Raw genomic sequence first — 20,750 nt, forward strand, 5'->3', positions numbered from 1 at the left:
GGGGGCTCCAGGTTGCAGCTGAGAAAAAGCAGCTGCAGGCAAGTGGAGGAAACAGCAGTGGGGCCAGGGCTCTGAGAACCTGCCACAGTTCCCCACAAACTCCTAAACAAATCATGATCCTCTGAAAAACAGAGGCTAAGACAGACTACCTAGAAATGGGGGCCCCAAAACAATCCTACGCTTAAAACTTTCTAGCTAGAAGTTACATCTTCTGATGCTGTATTTTTTAAAGATTTTATTTATTTATTTTTTCCCCCCAAAGCCCCAGTAGATAGTTGTGTGTCATAGCTGCACATCCTTCTAGTTGCTGTATGTGGGATGCGGCCTCAGCATGGCCAGAGAAGCAGCGCGTCGGTGCGAGCCCGGGATCCGAACCCGGGTCGCCAGCAGTGGAGCGCACTCACTTAACCACTAAGCCACGGGGCCGGCCCTGATGCTGTATTTTTTAATTTTACTCCAACGATAATAAATTTGCTTGATAAAATAAGAAAATACATATTACAGAAGTCTCAAAACAAATATCTGAATACTCTAATAACTGAAATATTTTTAAAGCAATGCTTCTATGTAACAACAGTTTGTGAAATCAGGGGAGTTACTCTCAGCATATAGTCATTCAATGGTATTAAGAAGTCATGTTGAGATAAAAATAAATTTTGGGTCTGATATCTGAGTTGCCAAGAGATAAAAAGGAATTAAGCATTTCCTCCCCATCAATATTTTTTTCTTAAATCACAGATTTATTGGGATACAGTTCATATACCATAAAATTCACCCTTTTAAATTGTGCAATTCAGTTGTTTTTAGTATATTCACAGAGTTGTGCAACTATCAACACTATCTAATTCCAGAACATTTTCACTACCTCAAAAAGAAATCCATACCCATTAGCAGTCATTCACTATTTCCCCCTTCTCCCAGCCCCTGACAACCGCTAATCTACTTTCTGTTTCTATGGATTTGCCTATTCTGGACATTTCATATAAATGGAGTTATACAACATGTGGCCTTTTGTGACTGGATTTTTTCACCTAACATAACGTTCTCAAGGTTCTTTTTGTAGCATATATCAGTACTTCATTCCTTTTTTACTGCTGAATATTCCATTGTATAGATATACCATATTTTGTTTATCCATTCATCAGTTGATGGACATTTGGGCTGCTTCCACTTTTTGGCCATTACAAATAATGCTGCTATGAACATTGGTGTACAGGTCTTTTGTGGATGTATGTTTTCAATTCTCTTGTGTATAAACGTAGGAGTTTTGGTCATATTTGTTAATATTTAAAAATTTTTTTATTGTCTTTTTTCTTTTTGAAAAGGAAATACAAACTTATGTAAAAAAAAAAAATCTAAATAGTACAGAGCATACAATGAAAAATAAACATCCTTCCCTTCTTTGACCTCAGTCATTCTCTCCAGAGGAATCACTATTCAGAGAGATCCCATGCAGATAAAACATTGTCAATAAAGAACTCCTTGTCCAAAAGGATAAAAAAAACTACTTAAAGCATACAATTATATAAATGAATTAATGCATTTGAGCTTTAAAACTTATCTGGAAATTGATCAATAAAAGGAAATTTGTAATGTTAATATTTGTTGGTTTTAAATCAAAGAACAGACTAGAATCTGATTTTCTAAAAAAAAGGTCTAATCCCATGATTCTGAAGGATGCAGTGCCCTTTAGAAACCAATAGAGGGTGACCCTTCTCTTTCATTTTGAAGGAAATGCCATTTATATCTAGAAAAGCTGTTTTTAAAAGACTGATGATACAGTGATTTATTCTAATTGACTTTCTAACAAAATTTATTTTATTAGCCAATGTAGTTTTCTAATTTGCTAAATTTCCTTTAAAATTATGGCTCCTAAACTACTACTTTTTTCTTTTTAACTTTATACTTTTAATTAACATTAATTGCATATGCTGGATTGATGTCTAGGGTACCTCACAGTATGCTTGCTAGCTGAACTCAGAATTTGATCAGGGCTACATTATGACTTTTGTGGGCCCATTCCTTCATAAAAATATTAAAAATCAAATTGTATGACTGATTGGTATAAAGACAAGTATATCAATATTATCTGATATTAATATACAATATAATACATATCACAAAATTTTTTTCAATCTGAAAGTTCCCTTTTTTCTTCTGATTTTTAAAATAAATTAAAACAGTTTTGTGGGCCATCCAAAACTATCATGATCTCTAAACACTGTATCTCCTGTGCATAATGGATCAGTTAGCCTTAAGTATAATATGGAAGAAACATAATCTTTTACTTTGCATGGTTTTGAGCCAACAGAGGAAGTGGGTCTGCCACAGCAGGGTCACATCTGGACCCTCCTATGAGGTCTTCTATGGGGTCTCTGTCCCTCTGTGCTGTTCACAGCTCTGAAATGCCCCTCACTCCACTCAGGACCTGGATCCAGGCCATGTGTACTTGGCAGGGGGTTGATGATGTCAGCCCAGGCCTAGCACGTCCACTTTCAAAACTTAGTCTTTCAAATTCAGCAAGTGTTCTGAATTTGCCATTGTTTTTGATCCAGAATCAAGCTCACCTCTGTGTTTAGGCAGACGCATCTGCAGAATCAGCTTTGTGACCATGCATGACATCGTGTGGATTCTCCTATAACCCAACGAGGTGATTTTACTTATGTCTGCATGGCACCCAAATACACAGTCATTTCAATCAATTAAAGATGATATCAACCTGTCATCTGTTCCATGTGATACTAAAGTGAATCTTTGCCTATGGTGTTTGGATATTTTGGGATATATATATATATATATATATATGAAACTATATATAACAATATGAATAAATATATATAAAACTTCATTCTGAAAGGAGGATAAATTAATGGTTATTAAATAAATAATGAAGTCAAATATTTCTCCTCTCCCTTCTCCTTCACGTACCCCCAACCTATATTTACTCATATGAGCTGACAGTTAAAGCAAGATTTAGGGCAACACAGATACCAAGATATTTATATATTGAGATTTAAAGTTTATAATGAATTCACTCAATTTTACAAATTATCCCAGACACTTCTCCTTAGTTGCTTGGGGAGCTACATTTCCTCTCCCAACCAATGTTTTTATATAAGTAAGATGTTACATACATATTGAAGACTTCAATAAATATCAAGAATATAAAATACTACTTGGCACAATGTGAAAAATAGAAAGAAGGGAATCAAATATTTTATTATCCAGTAGCTACCTTAGAATGTCAAATTTTCCTTTGTAGAAAGAGTTTATACTAGCAATAAATTGGATCTCTTTGCTGGGTGACATTTACCTTTTCACAAAGTCATCAACTAGGCTAAATAACACTTTTCAAATGATTCTGGAGGTAGTGTTTCCACATGATGTGAATCTGCAATGTTTTCTATAGTCTGCAACTCTCAACCCCGGCCCTGCCCTGCCCTTTTTCTCTAACACTAAGTCTCTGGAAATTACAGACTGAATAGAATGGTGAATATCAATCACACAAGGGAAACAACTATGATTACCAAAGATTGCTCATAAAGTATTGCAAACTTAGAAACTCTGGAATAAAAATCAGAAGATTGTTTGCCATCTTGGGAAATTATTCAAAACAAGGCATTCTAGATTAGTATGTTGTTTGCAAACTAAAAGGTTAAAAGAAATCTCATGACGTTATTACCTATCTTAAAAAGATAAAATGTCATTAATATCCTAGCTTTCTATTTTTTCTTCCCTCCCCAAAGCCCCAGTGCATGGTTGTATATCCTAGTTGTATGTCCTTCTAGTTCTTCTACGTGAGCTGCTGCCACAGCATGGCAACTGACAGATGAGTGGTGTGGTTCCATGACTGGGGAAAACAACCTGGGCCACCAAAGCGGCGAGAGCACCAAACTTGAACCACTAAGCCATCAGGGCTGGCTCAATATCTTAGCTTTCTTGATTGGGTTATCTATATTGGAAGTATGAAAGCAAATTAAATGTATATTACTTACTCTTAAGAAAAATGGAAATTTTTTCCCATAAAATCCAACTCTGAAGAACTCTGGTTCAAGACGTTGCTGGTCCATAATTTTGTCATACAAAGAGGCTTCCATCATCTAGGAAAGCACAGGAGAAATTCTAATCATTTTATCTCATCTTTCAGCTCCACCAATTTGTAGAAGAGGATATTTCTTCTCTATAAAGGAGAACTTCATTTTAATTCAGTCTGCAAAAAAGAAGGTTTGACTCCCTTTCTGTGCTTTAAGCCAGGGATCAGCAAACTTATTATGTAAATGGTCAGAGAATAAGTATTTTAGGCTTTGCAGGTCATATGGGCCCTGTCACAATTACTCATTCTGTGAGGCCCACAGGCTGCAGTTTGCTGACCCCTGCTTTAAAGGATCAAGTATATTATTACATGTTCTTACCAGAGAAAATGATTTCTATGCACAGTCTATCGAGGAAATATTTTCTTCACAATTAAATAAAAATTAATGTGAACTAGTAGATGCAAAACCTTTCTGGAGAATTCTAGTGCCAGATGTACTCACCTGTGGATTTTCTTCTACCTCGGACATGGTAATTCAGGATATTTGGAAGGTGCAACCTTGCACAGGTTGGACAGGGATAAACCGACAAAGTAAACCAAAGGAGGCCCATAGTGCAAAGTGCTGTCTGGGCTGAAAGCTCTTCAGTGTGTCTTTGACAATGTTGGAACTACGAAGCACATAAAGCTTATGGTTTCCCATTTGTGGTATTATCATCCCCAGGGTTTCCAGAGAAAGACTAATATCGTACTTGAAAACCCCCCCCCCCCCCCCAGTAACAGCCCCCGAAAGAGCAATTGGCATGAAGTGTAATGTTTTAGGTTTATAAAAATCTTAGTGACTATGGCACCCAAGGGCACTCACGGGTAAACACTGTAACCTTGCTTCTGTTACAGGGACAGGATGCCAAGAGAAGCACAGCAACATTTTTATATAAAACTGCAGGGCCTGCCAGAGCCAGCATGATGGACTGAAGTTAAAACAAGGTTTTTTCACTTTGGTTTTCACGTTAGGAGAAATGTCGATGCACCGTTGACATGAAATACTATGCCAAGAGGACAAGGCCTGCTCCTGCCAGTTGAATAAGTTACTTGTGGTGAAGGGATTTTATGAGCTGTTAAAGGTTTATGATATCATCTCTTATAGTGCTACCTCAGAATGAAAAGACAACATCATAATCTTTTTTTTTTTTAAATATACTAAAGCTGATGATCCTATTTTAGGAACCCTGAAGAGCTTACGCATTACAAGATGACAGAAAACATTCATGACTCTAAAGAATAAGGACTTGGAGGGCAAGAGGGACTTGTTTGAACCTGAGAGAAAACAAAGTGTAAAAGATTTGGTTCAGGGACAGAGAATATTAAACTCCTTGAGCTCTTGGGTACTAAGACCTTGGTTTAGGTTTAGCAAATAAAAACACACTTCCAAAGCTAAAGAGAGCTGACACCTATAGAATTTAGCCCCAAAATATTAAAAAATGGGTCAGCTAGCCATTTCCACTATTTTGCTGTACAGATTACGGGACTAAGAATGGGATATTGTTATAGAGATCTGTGTGCAAGTGGGAAGCTCTTCAAACAGTGTGGAGATTTTCCTCAATAAACTAAAAGTATTAATTCTGGAGTAGATTGTGAATTTCAGATGTAGTGTCTAGAAGAGATCAAGGGTTCACTTTTTGCATATTAATAAAAAGCATCACAGAGATCAATTTGCTATTTCTCTGTATAAATAGCTGAGTATGCTTCAGAGGAAAGACTTATCTTAAAAAAGCTTTCTACAAGACAGCAAGATGATCACAAAGTTAATTTCATAAAACTATACTGGAAAGCTAACCAAAAAAGGATGCCATAGACTGATCAGGATGCATCCAGGTACCTTACCCTCATCTTGCTCAGGTTTCTGTAGTCATAATAACTCTCGTACTGCTCTGCAATCTTCCGGCACAAGATGATGCCATTCTCCCAACACTGTGGACAAATGAATAATATAAATATTAATGATCCCAAAACATTTAATTACTTCCACCCAGAGGTCAGGACGTGACTGCTTTCAGATTAAGTCTTACTTCTTAGTCTGTATAACCTACCTTTAATAGTATCACTGCAATGTTAAGCAGGAAAACAGCACGCAATTAACATGTAAATTATTAAAAATCTTTAGAAAGTTAGAAATGATAATCTACCACAACAAACATTAACATATGGTGCAGAAGCATTTTCTGGTGTCATTTTAGCATCATCATCTTGAAATAACTACAGTTCTACAATGGCCAAGCAGATGAATAAACAGGCCCTCAGTGCTGGGGGGAATTACCACCGACCCCTAAGGCCCAATTATCTACAAGTGGCACACTGGATTCCTTGCTTGGGTCAACTACACTTGTAAATTGTGAGGATCTAACCCAGCTGGTTAACTCTCAGAAGAAATGCAAAAATTCTTCGATCTAGCCCAGGTGTTGGGCAAACCTTTTCTGCTAAGAGCCAGACATAAACACTTTAGGTTTTGTGGGCCATACAACCTTTGTCACAACTACTCAACTCTGCCATTAAAGCAAGAGAGCAGTCATAGACACAAATGAGCTTGGATGTGTTACAATAAAACTATAATCTAGGGACCCTGAAATGTGAATTTCATGAAATTTTCACATGTCAAATCTTCTTCTTCTTCGGATTTCTTTCAACCATTTAAAAATGGAAAAGCAATTCTCAGATTGCGGACTGCACAGAAACAGGCGGTGAGCCATTTGACCCATGGGCCATAGTTTGCAACCTCTGATCGAGCTCAGACTCCTTGGAATGGGCCAACATATGCAGTCAGAGATTTTATACCAGCTTATCCTACAGGTTGCAACTTTACCGCAGGAGGTCATGAAGGCATTTCCTTGCTATTAACAAACGACATGCCAGTGTAGTCAGATAAATAATAAGAGAGGCTAGGAAAGAAGCTATTCTCTTGCATCAAATTTTTAGGTGTACGCAATCATGGTTTGTAAAAAAATGACAGCCACCGGTTGTATTTTAATTTTCTATTTAACCCTGGCAATTTGGAAGATATATTTAAATCTAAGACAGGTATCACCAAAGCATCCAAGTGTTCAAATCAACTGTGGTCAGGGTCACAATTGTTTTTAAAGAGTGCTGCAAGCCCTTGAAGAGAGAGGGAGGTGGAGTGAGGTGATGCACAATCACATTGTTAGCTCAATGAGGTTTTTCGACGCCCCGTGGCATCTCTAAGTCTATGATGAGATGCCATAAAATTCTTTAAACAAATTTAGTTTCATTTATTTTGTCTTTGAAAAAGTGGACTGCAACAGAATACATGCCAATTTGGGAAGGTGAGTGAGGAGTGATAATGGTTTTTCACCCTTATAAAATGCCTGGGAGTCAAAACCTGTAGATCAGTGTTTCTCAAAGTGTGGTCCATAGTTCATACCCAGTGGAATTTCCTGGAGTCCTTGTTAAAATCACAGATTCCCCTGCCCCATGCCAGTCCAACTTCATCAGAATGTCTAGGAGCGGGGCCTGGGAATCTGCATTTCAACAAACTCTTGGGTGTTTTGAGGCACATTAAAATTTGAAGGTCCCTGCTTGAGGAGGTGGGCATCAGTGAATGAGAAATAAAGGAAATGTGACACCAACTCAATCACCTTGGGAGAGGCCACAGGCAGGCAGGGCCACTTACTTTGCCTCTGTCAAAGTTCTGGATGATGGCAAGGTGCAGGTGCTCCTTGCGCTGCCATTCCGTTTGCATGGGGTAGGTCAGGAACTCCCGGAGGGGCCGGTCGGACCATTCCAGCAGCTCATCGTATAACAGGAGAGTATACGCGGCCTCTGAAAGTCAAGTGGGAAGGCAGTGATTGAGACAGGCCCCCAAACAACCTCCCCTCAAAGGCTCTGGTTTGGGACAAATTAGAGAAAACACTATTTTCTGAATTTCATGATACTGAAGAAAAGTCTCCAGAATATATGCAACAGCAGGATAACGAATAATGACTTCGCCTGGAAGATGGAATTATCCGAGATTTATATTTAATCTTTTGGCTCCCTGTATTCACTCTCTCTCTTTTTCTCCCCTTCTTTCTTTTTTCTACAATGCCTGTGTGCTCCTGGCATAATATAAATGTTTAAGGATATCTTTTGTAGCTGGTTCAAAGACACAGGGGAGACATGACTCTGTTTACTAGAAAAATTCATTTGTAAATCCCTAGGGGTGGAACTATGAGCATCTTCAAAAGGGCATGCTTAGGAAACAAAAAAAATGGTAGCTAAATTCTTCTGGATAATAAAAGGCTGAAAAATTTGAAAGTGATGTGTGTGTGGGGGGTGGGGTGTCATGGCACAGGCAGAATTTAGGAGGGGCAAAGAAGCCAGAGGGGAGATGAGCCCAAAGAAGAAAAATAAAAAAATCTAGCAACGGAGGAGGAATTAGAAATCTAGCCACGGGAGAAGTGTTAGATAAGAATTGTGTGTGTGTGTGTGTGTGTGTGTGTGTGTGTGTGTGTGTGTGAGAGAGAGAGAGAGAGAGAGACAGAAAAGGAGAGAGGGAGAACAAACCGTTGTGGTCTGTGTGATATGACCCCCCTGGTTGGTTCCACAAAGCTTCAGTAATGTCTACTGAAGTCATTCCATGCTTGGTGTGATTGGGACTTCTTAGAGAACACGTCAAGGAGTGCTTTTCTGTATATACATGTGGTAATTGTGACCTGTAGGCTTAACCATAGTTGACCGGTAGGTAGTGTATTTAAAAGAATACTTGCCATTCTGCAGGTCTCTTCTTTTCCCAAACCATAACTATGGCCAAACAGATCAAAAATAGGAACCAGAATTCATTGTCACTGATGAAGGACTACAATAATTTTTTTCCTTTAACATGGTGATAGCCAACTCATTTACTAAATGGAATAAAATGGACAAACTCTTATGTTATTAATCCATTTAACTACCATCCCTATATGTCTCTCCAAAGATGTAATAGTAGCTTTTAACACATCAGCAAATGGTAATTCTTTTTCTTCATCTATTTGCCTTCAGGGTAACTACACATAAGCCCTAAAGCAGAATGTTAAGTTCTAGTCCTATGATTTGGCCATCTCAATGTATAAAATATAGTTGTAATAAGAAAGGCCTGTGTTTCTATCACTTTTCTCTTGCCTCTTAAGTGTAGAAGTCCTGTGAGGCACAGGCTCTGGCCTTTTTTCTCTTTAATTACCTTTGGTGAGCTCAACAATCACTGGCTTCAATGATTGTTGAGCAAAAGCTTTCACAACCCACTAGCATTCTCTTATCCCCCTCCACTCAGTCTGTGCACTGTCTCAAATATGATCTTCCTTCAATGCAAATGCTCATCTTGCTCCCCTAATTAAAACCAGCCAATGACTGCCGGTAGCTAACAGAATAAATCTAGGCTTCTTAAAGGGACAGAGAAGGCTGCCCATGATCTAGTCTCTCCACTCACATTTTCCCACTGTCCCTCCACATAGTAAGGTAAGAAGGAGCCCACCACTGTCTCTCCTAAGAAGCTTCCAGCCTCCATAGTTGGAGCTCCTTGACTCCATCATCAGCTTTTGCTGAATGAGACAAAATGCGGCCTGATTCAGAGGTAGTCGGCTACAAGAAAGCTGCCCAACAGGGACAGAGGTGCCTTCTGTGGCATGGGCACTAGGCAAACTCTTTCTTGTGGGGATTGAGTGTGAGATGAGAGAGAGAGTATCGCTAAAGGGTGTCGGTTACTTGGTGGATGCAGAAAGAGAGCTGAATCGCCACAATGTAGGTGGCCATGGAAGACTGCTTCCGACAGGACAAGAATGATAATAACAACCAGATCATCTGATCTGTGCTGGATTTGAATAGCCTTCTAGTTTCCTCTGAGACCTCCTGAGATCTTTAATTCCCCATATACCCTTATCATCAATGCCAAGCATCTAAGAAAATACCATGTATGTCTTTGTTCTTCCACACATACTCTTTGCTCCTGCCATCTAAACAAACCATGGTTCCCCTCATTTACCACGTGGACATTCACCCATGGGCCCTCACAGCCTGTTGCTTCAAGCTTTTTCCCATTAAATGCCGAATAACTCCTATTTGCTCTTAATGACAGCTCAGGAATTACCATCTTTGTCTCTCAAATTTCTTTTGTGTCTCCCCCAGCACCTGAGCACTCAAAAAATATTCTTGAGACTAACCATTTCACAGAAAAGGAAGAGGAGGACTGAGGGAACTCCTTCCCACAGCTGAAGCTGGCAGCTGCCCACAAGGAGTGACTTAAAGGACAATGAAGATCAAATTCACAGAGATAGAAAGTAGAACGGTGGTTTCCAGGGCCTGGGGGGGAGTGGGAAATGGGAAGCTACTCTTTAATGGGGACAGGGATTTAGTCTGGGCAGACGAAAAAGTTCTGGGGACAGATGGTGGTGATGGTTGCACAACAATTTGAATGTACTTAACGCCACTGAACTGTACACTTAAAAATGGTTAAGATACTAAATTTTATGTTACATATATTTTACCACAATAAAAAATATTGAAAAAAATGGGGGAGGGGAGCAATGAAGGGTTTCTAGTCCCTAAACTGCTTTCCAAATTATGCTTGTTCTGGGAAGGGCCAGGGAATGACTGGAAGGTCAGGTGTGGGTGAGTAGCCCCTGGGAAGTCTGGGAAAACAAGTAGGCATTGGCAGGCCATCAGAGGAAGCTGAAACACGACTGAACGGTGACATGAGAAAGGTGTGAAAACAAATTACACCTGTTTCTGAATTTGATTCGGAAAAATGACTATGTCTATCTGGGGCAAACAGTGTGTATAAAGGAAGCTGTAGAAAATTTTCATTAACGAAAACATATATAGCCTTGAGGCATGAACAACGGCAGACTACTGAGGCTGATTTCTTAACATATTAGCAAATTGTAGTTTTTATTGCAATATGTTGTATATTTATTCTTCTGCATCTTTAGAAGACAATATTATGTATTGAAAAGTGAAGAATGAATCACGTCCAAAATTTCCAACAATCTTTTAAAAAGTATTTATACTTTTGAACAAAAGGCATCACCACATAATTAAACACAGGCCATCTCATTCCATCATTTTGAGAAGCATACAGTGAGGACACCGATACGCATAAAGAAATAACATAGGAGAAGAATGGAGATAAATTAGGAATGGAGGTACTGTCACAAAAGGCTGGGAAAGGTTAAGCCATTTAAACAGAATTCTATAAAAATAGAAAAGTTTTTCCATCAATTTCACTTTCTCCAAGGACACACAAAAATGAGGACAGGAGAGAGATGAATAAAATGTTATATGGGAAAAGGACTTATTTCTTATGACTTTGGGGAACATAACAGCTGTAAGTTGAGTAAACAAATTAAAGAAAAAAGATTTACCCATTTCTAAAATATAATCAGATACATTTGGACTTTGTTTCAGAGAATCAAAACATGTCTGTTACATATTTGGAAGAGCTTGTCCTCAGTTCCCTCTCTCATTTCTTCTTTCATGGACTTTAAAATAAAACAAGTCTACCAGGTTGTTTTCACAGATATGAAAACTAGTTTCACCATTTCTCTCAAAATTTGGCTACTAACTACTTAAAAATGACCATTTAAACTCTCAAACAACACCGTCAGCTCCAAAATCTCAGTCTATTTAGTCGAAAATATCAGCACATCTGTGTGAAGAGATACTGGGGCTTCCTTAGTGATGCAGAAATTACCAACATTGAAGGAGAAAAATCTGCTCTCCAGGTGTTAAAATGTAATTGAGTACCTTCATGAGTGATGCATTTATTTAAATCTCACATTGCTAGCCACTATTTCAAGAACTGAGAAGACTAAGAAGAAGAAAACATCATCTCTGTCCTCAAGGAATTCATCCTTTAACTGGAGATAGATCGGTAGATCTATCTACCTACCTACCTACATACACACACACACACACACACACACACACACAGACATATATCTTATACAACTATAAATAAAAACAATGTGATAAGTGCTTTAATAGAAATCTGAAAAAAAATGCAATGGGAAAAGAGAAATCCGAAAAAAAATGCAATGGGAAAAGAGTTGGAAACATCACTCAGCCCCTGGGAGAGGGGTGGGGGGCATGGAGTTGGTGAGGGAAAGAAATAGAAGAAAACTCCAGGCAGGTGAAGACTTCATGGAAAAGATGATAAAGAAGCTGGCTTTGAAGGACGAAAAGAAAGAATGTAATACAAGTGGTAAGATGAGTCTGAATAGATAGATGTTGGTTCAATTATGATGGACCTTTAATAAAGAGTTTGAGCTTTATTTTGTAGAAGACATGAACTGACAACAGAGTTATATCTAGAGGAGTTTGCAAAATTTTCTTTAAGGTCCAGACGGTAAATAATTTAGGCTTGCAGGTCATATGGTTTTTGTTGCAACTAATCAATCCCACCATTGCAGAACAAAAGCTGCCATAGACAATATGTAAATATGTGGGTGTGGCTGAGTTATAATAAAACTTTCTTTACAAAATCAGGTGGCTGATCTGCAGGTTATATTTGGCTGACTCCTGCTCTAGAGAATAACTTTGGTGATAGTTAGGGAGCAGTCCAGGTGAGAGATGATAAAGGCCTAACTGAGGCAGTGAAAGTGGGAACAATGAAAAGGAAAGGGTTTTGAGAGATTTTTAGGAAGTAAAATCAATAGAACATCATGAATAGAACACTTGAGGGAGGTAAAGAAGAGAGATATCAAAGAAAACATCAAGGTCTCCAGACTGAGTAAACAGTGATGCTATTAATTGATAGTGTAGAACCGTAGCTAGAGGCATATTTAAATTCTGGGAACATAAACACTATTTCAGAAAGAATTCTTTTAGTTTTTGGGGGCTATGATTCAATTCCTTGGAAGAATAGTGTGGCAAAAGACAGACTTGCAGTTCCTAAATTCAGTTAAAGGGTTCTCGTTCTAGTTAAGATGTAGTAAGTACATTCTATTGTATCTTTCCCACTGATTACAACTAAAAACTCCAGACAGAATATATAAAGCAATTATTGCAGGATTCTGAAAAGTAAGTAAGAAAAGGTGGACAGAGTAGGAAAATCAATACTCAAAGAATGACCATATAGTGGAGAGTTCCCTGTTTTTCTTTTTTTTTTTTTTTTGTGAGCAAGATCAGCCCTGAGCTAACATCCGTGGCAAACCTCCTCTTTTTGCTGAGGAGGACTGGTTCTGAGCTAACATCTGTGCCGATCTTCCTCCACTTTATGTGGGATGCCGCCACAGCATGGCCTGACAAGCGGTACGTCGGTGCGCACCCGGGATCCGAACCCGGGCCGCCAGCAGTGGAGCGTGTGCACTTAACCGCTATGCCACGGGGCCGGCCCAGCCCTGTTTTTCTTTTTTGCCTCTTGTATCTCCTGGCTTAGCCTTCCCTGTCTCCTGGAACTACATATGGGAACAGACAGAAAAAGCTCCAAGAAAAGCTCCTCTAGTCAGAGGATTGGGAAGAGGCCCTCCTGTGAGATAGAGTGCTTTCAACTCTTCTGGCCCACTCTGAGTTCCAGGAACATAGCTGCAAACCTGCAGTGGTGACAATCACAGTGGCGGCAGCAGCTTCCAAAGGCTTTTTACTTTCACAGCTTGGCCCTTAGGAAGACCAAGTGTAGGGAGTGCGTCACGGTGTGGAGAGGACCAAGCCTTGGATTTGAGTACTTTGGCTCTGATCAAGCTAGAGGGCTAGGAAAAGGAGCTCCTGGGAGATGGGAAGAGTAAGGAAGATCACAGAGAGAAGGGAGATGGAGAAAGGGATTTTTGAATTCTGTATATGACGTTCTGGCCTCACTTCCAAGCTATACATGCAGAGAATGAACCAGAATCAACATAACAAAGATTTTGAGAAATGAACGATGGTATAGATCACTGTTTAGGTCTCAGACTCTCCCCGGGTGACACATGTGCAGAAAAGACCGAAATAGTCCTGCAAAGGCTTTGAAAACTAAACTGACATTAGAATCATAATCTTCATAAGCTGGTTTAGGACTTGAGGTTTGAAACTAACTGGATTAATTGTCTGCTAAAATTAAAAAGTCAACATTCTCCAATAAATTTTAATAGAACTCAGAGTCTTATGCTACAATATTCAAAATGTCCGGGATACAATCCAAACCTACTTGACATCCAAAGAACCAGGAAAACTAAACAAATCTCAAAGGGGAAAAGTAATTAACAGATGCCAACCCCAAGATGATTCAGACATTGGAATTATAGACAAATGCTATGAAGCAGCTATTATAACCATGCTCCTTGAAATACAAGTGAACACTCTCGAAATGAACAGAAAGAGAGAAGTTCCCTGCAAAGAAATCGAAGCTATAAAACAACAGCCAAATGAAAATTTTACAACTGAATAATACGATAACAAAAATAAAAACTTCACTGGAAGGGCTCAATACCTGAATGGAAATGACAAAGGAGAGTCAATGGACTTGAAAACGGATCAAAAGAAATTATCCAATCTGGAGAACAGAAAGAAGAAAAACTGAAAAAAAAATGAACAGAGCCACAGGAACTTATGGAACAATACCAAAAGGCTTAATGCTCATGTCACTGGAGTCCTAAACGAGAAGAGCAGGATTGGCGCAGAAAGTATATTTAAGAAAATAATGCCTGAGGGCTGGCCCCGTGGCTTAGCGGTTAAGTGTGCATGCTCTGCTACTGGCGGCCAGAGTCCGGATCCCGGGCGCGCACCGACGTACTGCTTCTCCGGCCACGCTGAGGCCGCCTCCCACATACAGCAACTAGAAGGATGTGCAACTATGACATACAACTATCTACTGGGGCTTTGGGGAAAAAAAAGGAGGAGGATTGGCAGTGGATGTTAGTTAGCTCAGAGCCGGTCTTCCTCAGCAAAAAGACGAGGATTAGCATGGATGTTAGCTCAGGGCTGATCTTCCTCACACACACACAAAAAAGAAAATAATGCCTGAAAACTTCCCAAATTTGGTGAAGGAAACATATTTATAGATTCAAGAGGCTCAGTGAACCTAAACAGGATAAAAGAAAACCATGCCCATATATAGCATAATCAAACTGCTGAAAACCAAAGATAAAGTCTTGAAAGCAACCACAGAAAATTACACATTACGTACAGGTGAACAACTTAAATTACTGCAGACGTCTCATCAGAAACCACGCAGGCCAGAAGACAATAAAACAACACCTCTAAAGTCCTGAAGCAGAAGAACTGTCCACCTCGAATTCTATATCCAGCAAACATATCCTTCAGGGACGAAGGTAAAATCAAGACTCTCTCAGATGAAGGAAAACTAAGAGAATTCTTCAACCATTATGTCTGCTTTAAAACAAATACTAAAACAAGTTCTTTAGGTTGAATGAAAATGATAATAGAGGGAAATGGAGGACTACATGAACAAACAAAGAGCAACAGAAACGGTAAATATCTGAAGAAATATAACAGACTATTTTTACCCTCTTTAAAATAGGTCTGACTGTTAAAAGTAAAAAATATTATCTGACGGGGTTTGCAATGAATGCAGATGTAATACATACAACAACTACAACATAAAGTGGGGAGGATAAAGGGACCAATCTGGTTGTAAAGTTCCTATATTTGACTTGAAGTGGCAAAATACTAACTCTAAGTAGACTGAAAAGTCAGGTATGTATTTTATAACCCCAAAAGAAACCTCTAAAAAACTATGCAAAGAGATGAAGTAAAAAAGCCAATATACAAATTAAAATGGAATACTTAGAAACAGAAATCCAATTAAAAATAAACTTCAATTTTAAAGTAGAAATGCTTGAGTCCTCAGCTCTAATTATAAATAGCAAAGGAGTTACCATGTTTTATACACCAGTGTCCAGCCCACTTCCCCCAACCTGAGCCCAAAGACAGAGTTACCTGTGAAGTTCTGTGCTTTGAGATGCAGATCGTAGAGTTTGTGGATGTAGCGTATATACATCTCTTCCTTGTTCAGTTCGGTCTTATAGAAGTTCTGTAAAAAAGAGGACAGTATGGATAGTTCCTCAACAGTCAGGCCTGCAAATAGCTGCCTTTTACTCTGCTGAAATTTCATGTCTTGAACCAAAAGAACGAATGCATTTTTCCACATAAATGTCTTTAAACAATTAAGTAAGGAGGCCCAGTGACATATTTTTAATTCAACATTGCCTGTGTTAAACATTACCTAGCAATTATTGGATAAGCTGGTAACTGTTGGGGGGTTATTACCACTGATTCACATTTCTTTTGTTACTCTCTATTATTTTTTGTTAGTTTTACTGCCAATAGATAATCAGGCTTTTCAACTAAAAAATATTAAAAATACATAACAGATTACCCTGCTTATTAAATTTGATCATTGATATTCAAAGGATATTTTCTTTAATTTCAAACACATTTTGCTCTAAAGAAAAAAAGTCTCTAAGGTATACAGGTAAGGATGAGTAAAAATAATGTAAAAGCATTTTTTTCCCCTGGAGAACCATGTGAAAGATGATAAATGAAAATGCTCTTTATTGTTAAGGTGATATCCTGAGTTTCTTACTTGCATTGGAGTTTAAACGTTTCCAATTTATATCCCAAAGCATAAAGGGATTAATAACAAGAGATTTTATTTCAAATTATTAGTATAAGAGCATGCTTATTGAAAATATTTTATTTGTTTATTAAAAAAAGTATCTAGGGGCTGGCCCCGTGGCTTAGCGGTTAAGTGCGCGCACTCTGCTACTGGCAGCCTGGGTTCAGATCCCGGGCGCACACTGATACTCCGCTTGTCTGGCCATGCTGAGGCAGCGTCCCACATACAGCAACTAGAAGGATGTGCAACTATGACATACAACTATCTACTGGGGCTTTGGGGAGAAAAAGGGAAAAAAAGGAGGAAGATTCGCAACAGATGTTAGCTCAGGGCTGGTCTTCCTCAGCAAAAAGAGGAGGATTGGCATGGATGTTAGCTCAGGGCTGATCTTCTTCACAAAAAAAAAAAAAGTATCTAGATCTTACTATATTTTTCTAAAATGTTTTAACATTAGTTATCAAAATCTCAACTTTGACTTACCTGGACACATTATGCCGGCATTTTAAAGGTATACCTATAAGCATTCACATCTACTCCTTCTCCACATTAGAAAGTACATTAGTCCTCATTGAACTTAGTAAACATAGGAACAAATGTATATGAAGTTGGATTCCAGCAAAAGCATGATGCTGTGAGACTCTAAATGAGGCACTTTTAGTGAGCAGATCATTGCACATTATGAAATCCCTGTGTAAGCCATCGAAACTGCTATCATTACTGTTGCTAGTGTTGTTTTCACTGATGCTACCTGGTATGTGGAGGAAGGGAAGATGAGGGGATAAATCTGTTAATCTGAAGGAGTGACATGTTTTTCTAAGGGGGAAAGGCCAGGAACTTCAAAAATTTTTGAAACTGAGAAGTAGACAGGGATTTGGTAAGGGACTAAACTAGCCAATGGTGGCTGCTTAAATTGTACTTGGGCTTGAAGACTGAGGACCTTCTGTCAAATGTACTTTCTGCCCACTACCTAACAGGTGTCCATTCTTTAATATGAGGACTCTTCTAACCTTGAGACACTGACATTTAGTTGAAAGCATCATAAAAAATATTTTTTTCCAATTTATACCATTATCCTTCCCCTTCCCCTCTTGTCCCCTGTAGAACTTGGCATTCTTTTAAAAGCTAAGTAAATAATGCTATTCACATCTCTCTTATTATAACCCAAATCCTTTTAATTAGCAAGAATTGTTGTACCATAAACACATGTCTAACAACCTCACAGCAGGTTTTTACATTATTAAAGGATGATTTGCTCTAATAGCTTTCTGGTAAGATGCAGCTTTCTTTGAGAAGAAAATAAAGAATCACTCTGTAAATGAATAATCCTCCTTAAAAAAAAAAGATGTCTCCAGTTGTCACATGAGAATCTTTCACATATGTCTGGCAAAACTTGTGACACAAAGAAAAAAACAATAATTACATTTCCTACTATTAGTCATGTCAAAGATTACGCATTTTTACCAATTTAACACTACAGTTTAACTCCAATCTTGTAAAGAAAGCCAGAGCTCTCCTGAAGACAATCTGGAATTGATCTTTCCAAAGAGTTACAAAAAATCTCTAAGAGGAAGTGAGTATAGTTGAAGAGAATTATATTGCTGCTAGAAAATATCAAGAACTTTCCATATGGAGTAGAAGCTAAAAAGATGAGCTTCAAAGTTATATATTTGGTCCTTTAATAGTAAGTACTCTTGTGCTACTCTGAAATTAGAAAAGCTTTCAAACGTTAACATTTTCTGTAAGGAATCAGTGCAAAGCTAGCAGGATAAATTCTGTCTCTCAAGTGAATACTGATGGGGCCACTGATTTTACTAAGTCTCTGGCTAATTCCTACTGGGAGGCTAGAGTACACACATTTAGGGCAGAGTATTAATTCCTTCATGCAAGGAAATGATCTCTTGTGTTATACCAATTGAGGAAATGAACCTGGGGTCTACATTTATTTATTTACCTCCAAACAGAGGGCATTGTGAAACAAGATGAAGACAATGGAAGAAGATTCTTTTGGAAAAAGGTAAAGGCTTTCCTTTGAGGTTATTTATGAGACTTTGTGCCTGGAGTTGGGGTAGATCCAGGATTAAGGAGACAAACTGAGAGGACCTAAAGCTTATAGAGCACTTGGTTTTTCTCCCCAAAGACTGATGTACAAGGGATGTAGAAGAAGCTCAGGCTGAAGATCTTGATCATGGCGAAAGGTTGGCAAAAAACTGGGGAAATACAGATAGGAAATATAAAAGTGGGAATGACTAGGCCCAGGATTACAAATGTGTGCTAAGAGGAGAGGTAAGCGCGCTGACCCAGTCAGTTTGGCTTGATGGCCTGGAAGTTGTTGTTGGGATTGATCACAAAAATTAAGGAAGAAAGTGCGTAATAAGATGTGGCCTGATAGAGGATGCTCACTTCTCACTATTTTTAGCAACTGAGAGTGGAGGTGGAGATGTAACAAATCCAAAATGAGGAAGAAGTGGTGGGTGTGGTAAAAAAGGAGACAGTCATATGCTCAGACATGAAGAACAGTGCAGTGAGAAAATAAATTAGGGAAACAGATAAAAAGACAGTCATAAGAAAGCAAAAGTCCTGATCTTCGCAGGAATAAACAAAACAAAACAAAAAGATTGAAATCAATGAGCTAAGACAAGGCAGAATCAGAGTTGGGGGCAAAACAAAATTTCAAGGTGCAAATAGAGAACAATAAGGCAGGTGAGAAGTTCAGACACTCAGAGTAAGAACAAGCATATCTGTATAGGACCCAGTATAGATGGTGAGGTTTCATCTATTCTGCAAAACAAGAAAAAGAAACCATGAATATTTACAAATTTACAACTGGAAGCAGTCACATATTCCTGTATTTCAAATCTGATTAAGGTAAATTATCAACAGCATCAATATACCCTATAGTAAACTATGAAAAATGAATGTCTAGATATATGGTCATTCTTGTGCTCTGTGGTGAGAATACCATTCTATTTAACAGTTAGTTATGAGACATTTTAACATAAATTTAGTTTTCCTAGGATGGTTCTGGTTTAGCCTGTTATCCTTACGTAATATTTAATTTTATTCCCCAAAATGTCCTGTTTGAGTGATAAATTATGTGGTCATCCTAGTTATAATCCAAACCTCAACAATAGCGGTATAATGGATTTAATTTGCGAAGACGACGGAAAGTGAAAATTAGTGTGTGAAACACACAAGTGTCATTTGTTCACAAAAGAAGAGATCATTAATATTTATTAAAATGTAGAATGAATATAAGAAGGACAGAAAAAGACTGTCTACACAGAAGTAAAAGGACCTCTATCGGGAATGTCGTGCTTTTTCCTAGAAGAGCAATAAGACTCCAAGAGGGTAAAGAGATGCAACAGGAGAAGAGATGGCATCACTGGATCTTACAGGTCTGTTATCCGAGCTGCTGGGAATGAAGTCGGCACATTCTGCAATGTTCGGAGCCGAGCACTTTCTGGCATTTAATTCGACCTGAAGCTCACTATGCTTCTTTAAAAACACTTCTAGCCTCTTCTAAGAAACATTCAGCTAAAAACAAATTGTGGGTTAAAAACAAACAAAACATAATATTTCTGTGAAAAAACAAATGTTAGGACACAAGGAGGAAAAGGGGAATAGTTTACTAACCAGGAGGCTAACTGTGCAGCCAATCTTTTTGCCATCTACCTCTCCCATTTTCATGCAGTCCCTAAAAACAAAAAGCAATAGTCAGCACTCAGAACTTCCTTCCCAGGGGCAAACACAGTTTGTTCTTTCAGGGAAAAAAAAGTACTGTCAGAGACAAGAAGCAATTTGCAAGTTGCTCTTCAGATAAAGGCTCAGCAGACTAGGGGAAGCGCCCCAGGCTGCATGATCTCAGGTGAGGCTGGCAGGTCAGACACTCCTGAGCACCAGTTTCTGCTGAGAATTTCACTTCCAGGTAGACTGTGCTCCCTCTCAATAGGCACAAGGCTCAGGGAAAAGGAGGAGTGAAAGTGTGTTATTACACACCTCCTACAGTGGGTCAAGAAGTAGCCGGTAAGCTTGGCCATCAACAATGAGAACAAGGGTTTCATTCTTAAAATAAAACAAACACCATGCATTTAAGTGGGACGAACTGTTTTAACAGTTTAGATAATTTAAAAGTAAAAAAAAAAT

General features: G+C 38.5%; 1 protein-coding gene across 6 annotated transcripts in view; it reads right to left on the reverse strand.

Moving 5' to 3' along the window:
- Positions 1 to 20,750, reverse strand: part of DOCK4 (dedicator of cytokinesis 4) — a 435,612-nt gene that overhangs the window by 33,788 nt on the left and 381,074 nt on the right. For all 6 annotated transcript variants that reach the window (XM_058528497.1, XM_058528508.1, XM_058528478.1 and 3 more), the window contains 5 exons: positions 20,241 to 20,301; positions 15,929 to 16,022; positions 7,716 to 7,864; positions 5,915 to 6,001; positions 3,996 to 4,100 (listed from right to left, as the gene is read on the reverse strand). In XM_058528497.1, the coding sequence (XP_058384480.1) occupies positions 3,996 to 4,100; positions 5,915 to 6,001; positions 7,716 to 7,864; positions 15,929 to 16,022; positions 20,241 to 20,301 (496 nt within the window). The remainder of the gene's footprint in view (positions 1 to 3,995; positions 4,101 to 5,914; positions 6,002 to 7,715; positions 7,865 to 15,928; positions 16,023 to 20,240; positions 20,302 to 20,750) is intronic.

Source organism: Diceros bicornis, chromosome 3 (assembly GCF_020826845.1).
Source record: "Diceros bicornis minor isolate mBicDic1 chromosome 3, mDicBic1.mat.cur, whole genome shotgun sequence".
NCBI lineage: Eukaryota > Metazoa > Chordata > Mammalia > Perissodactyla > Rhinocerotidae > Diceros > Diceros bicornis.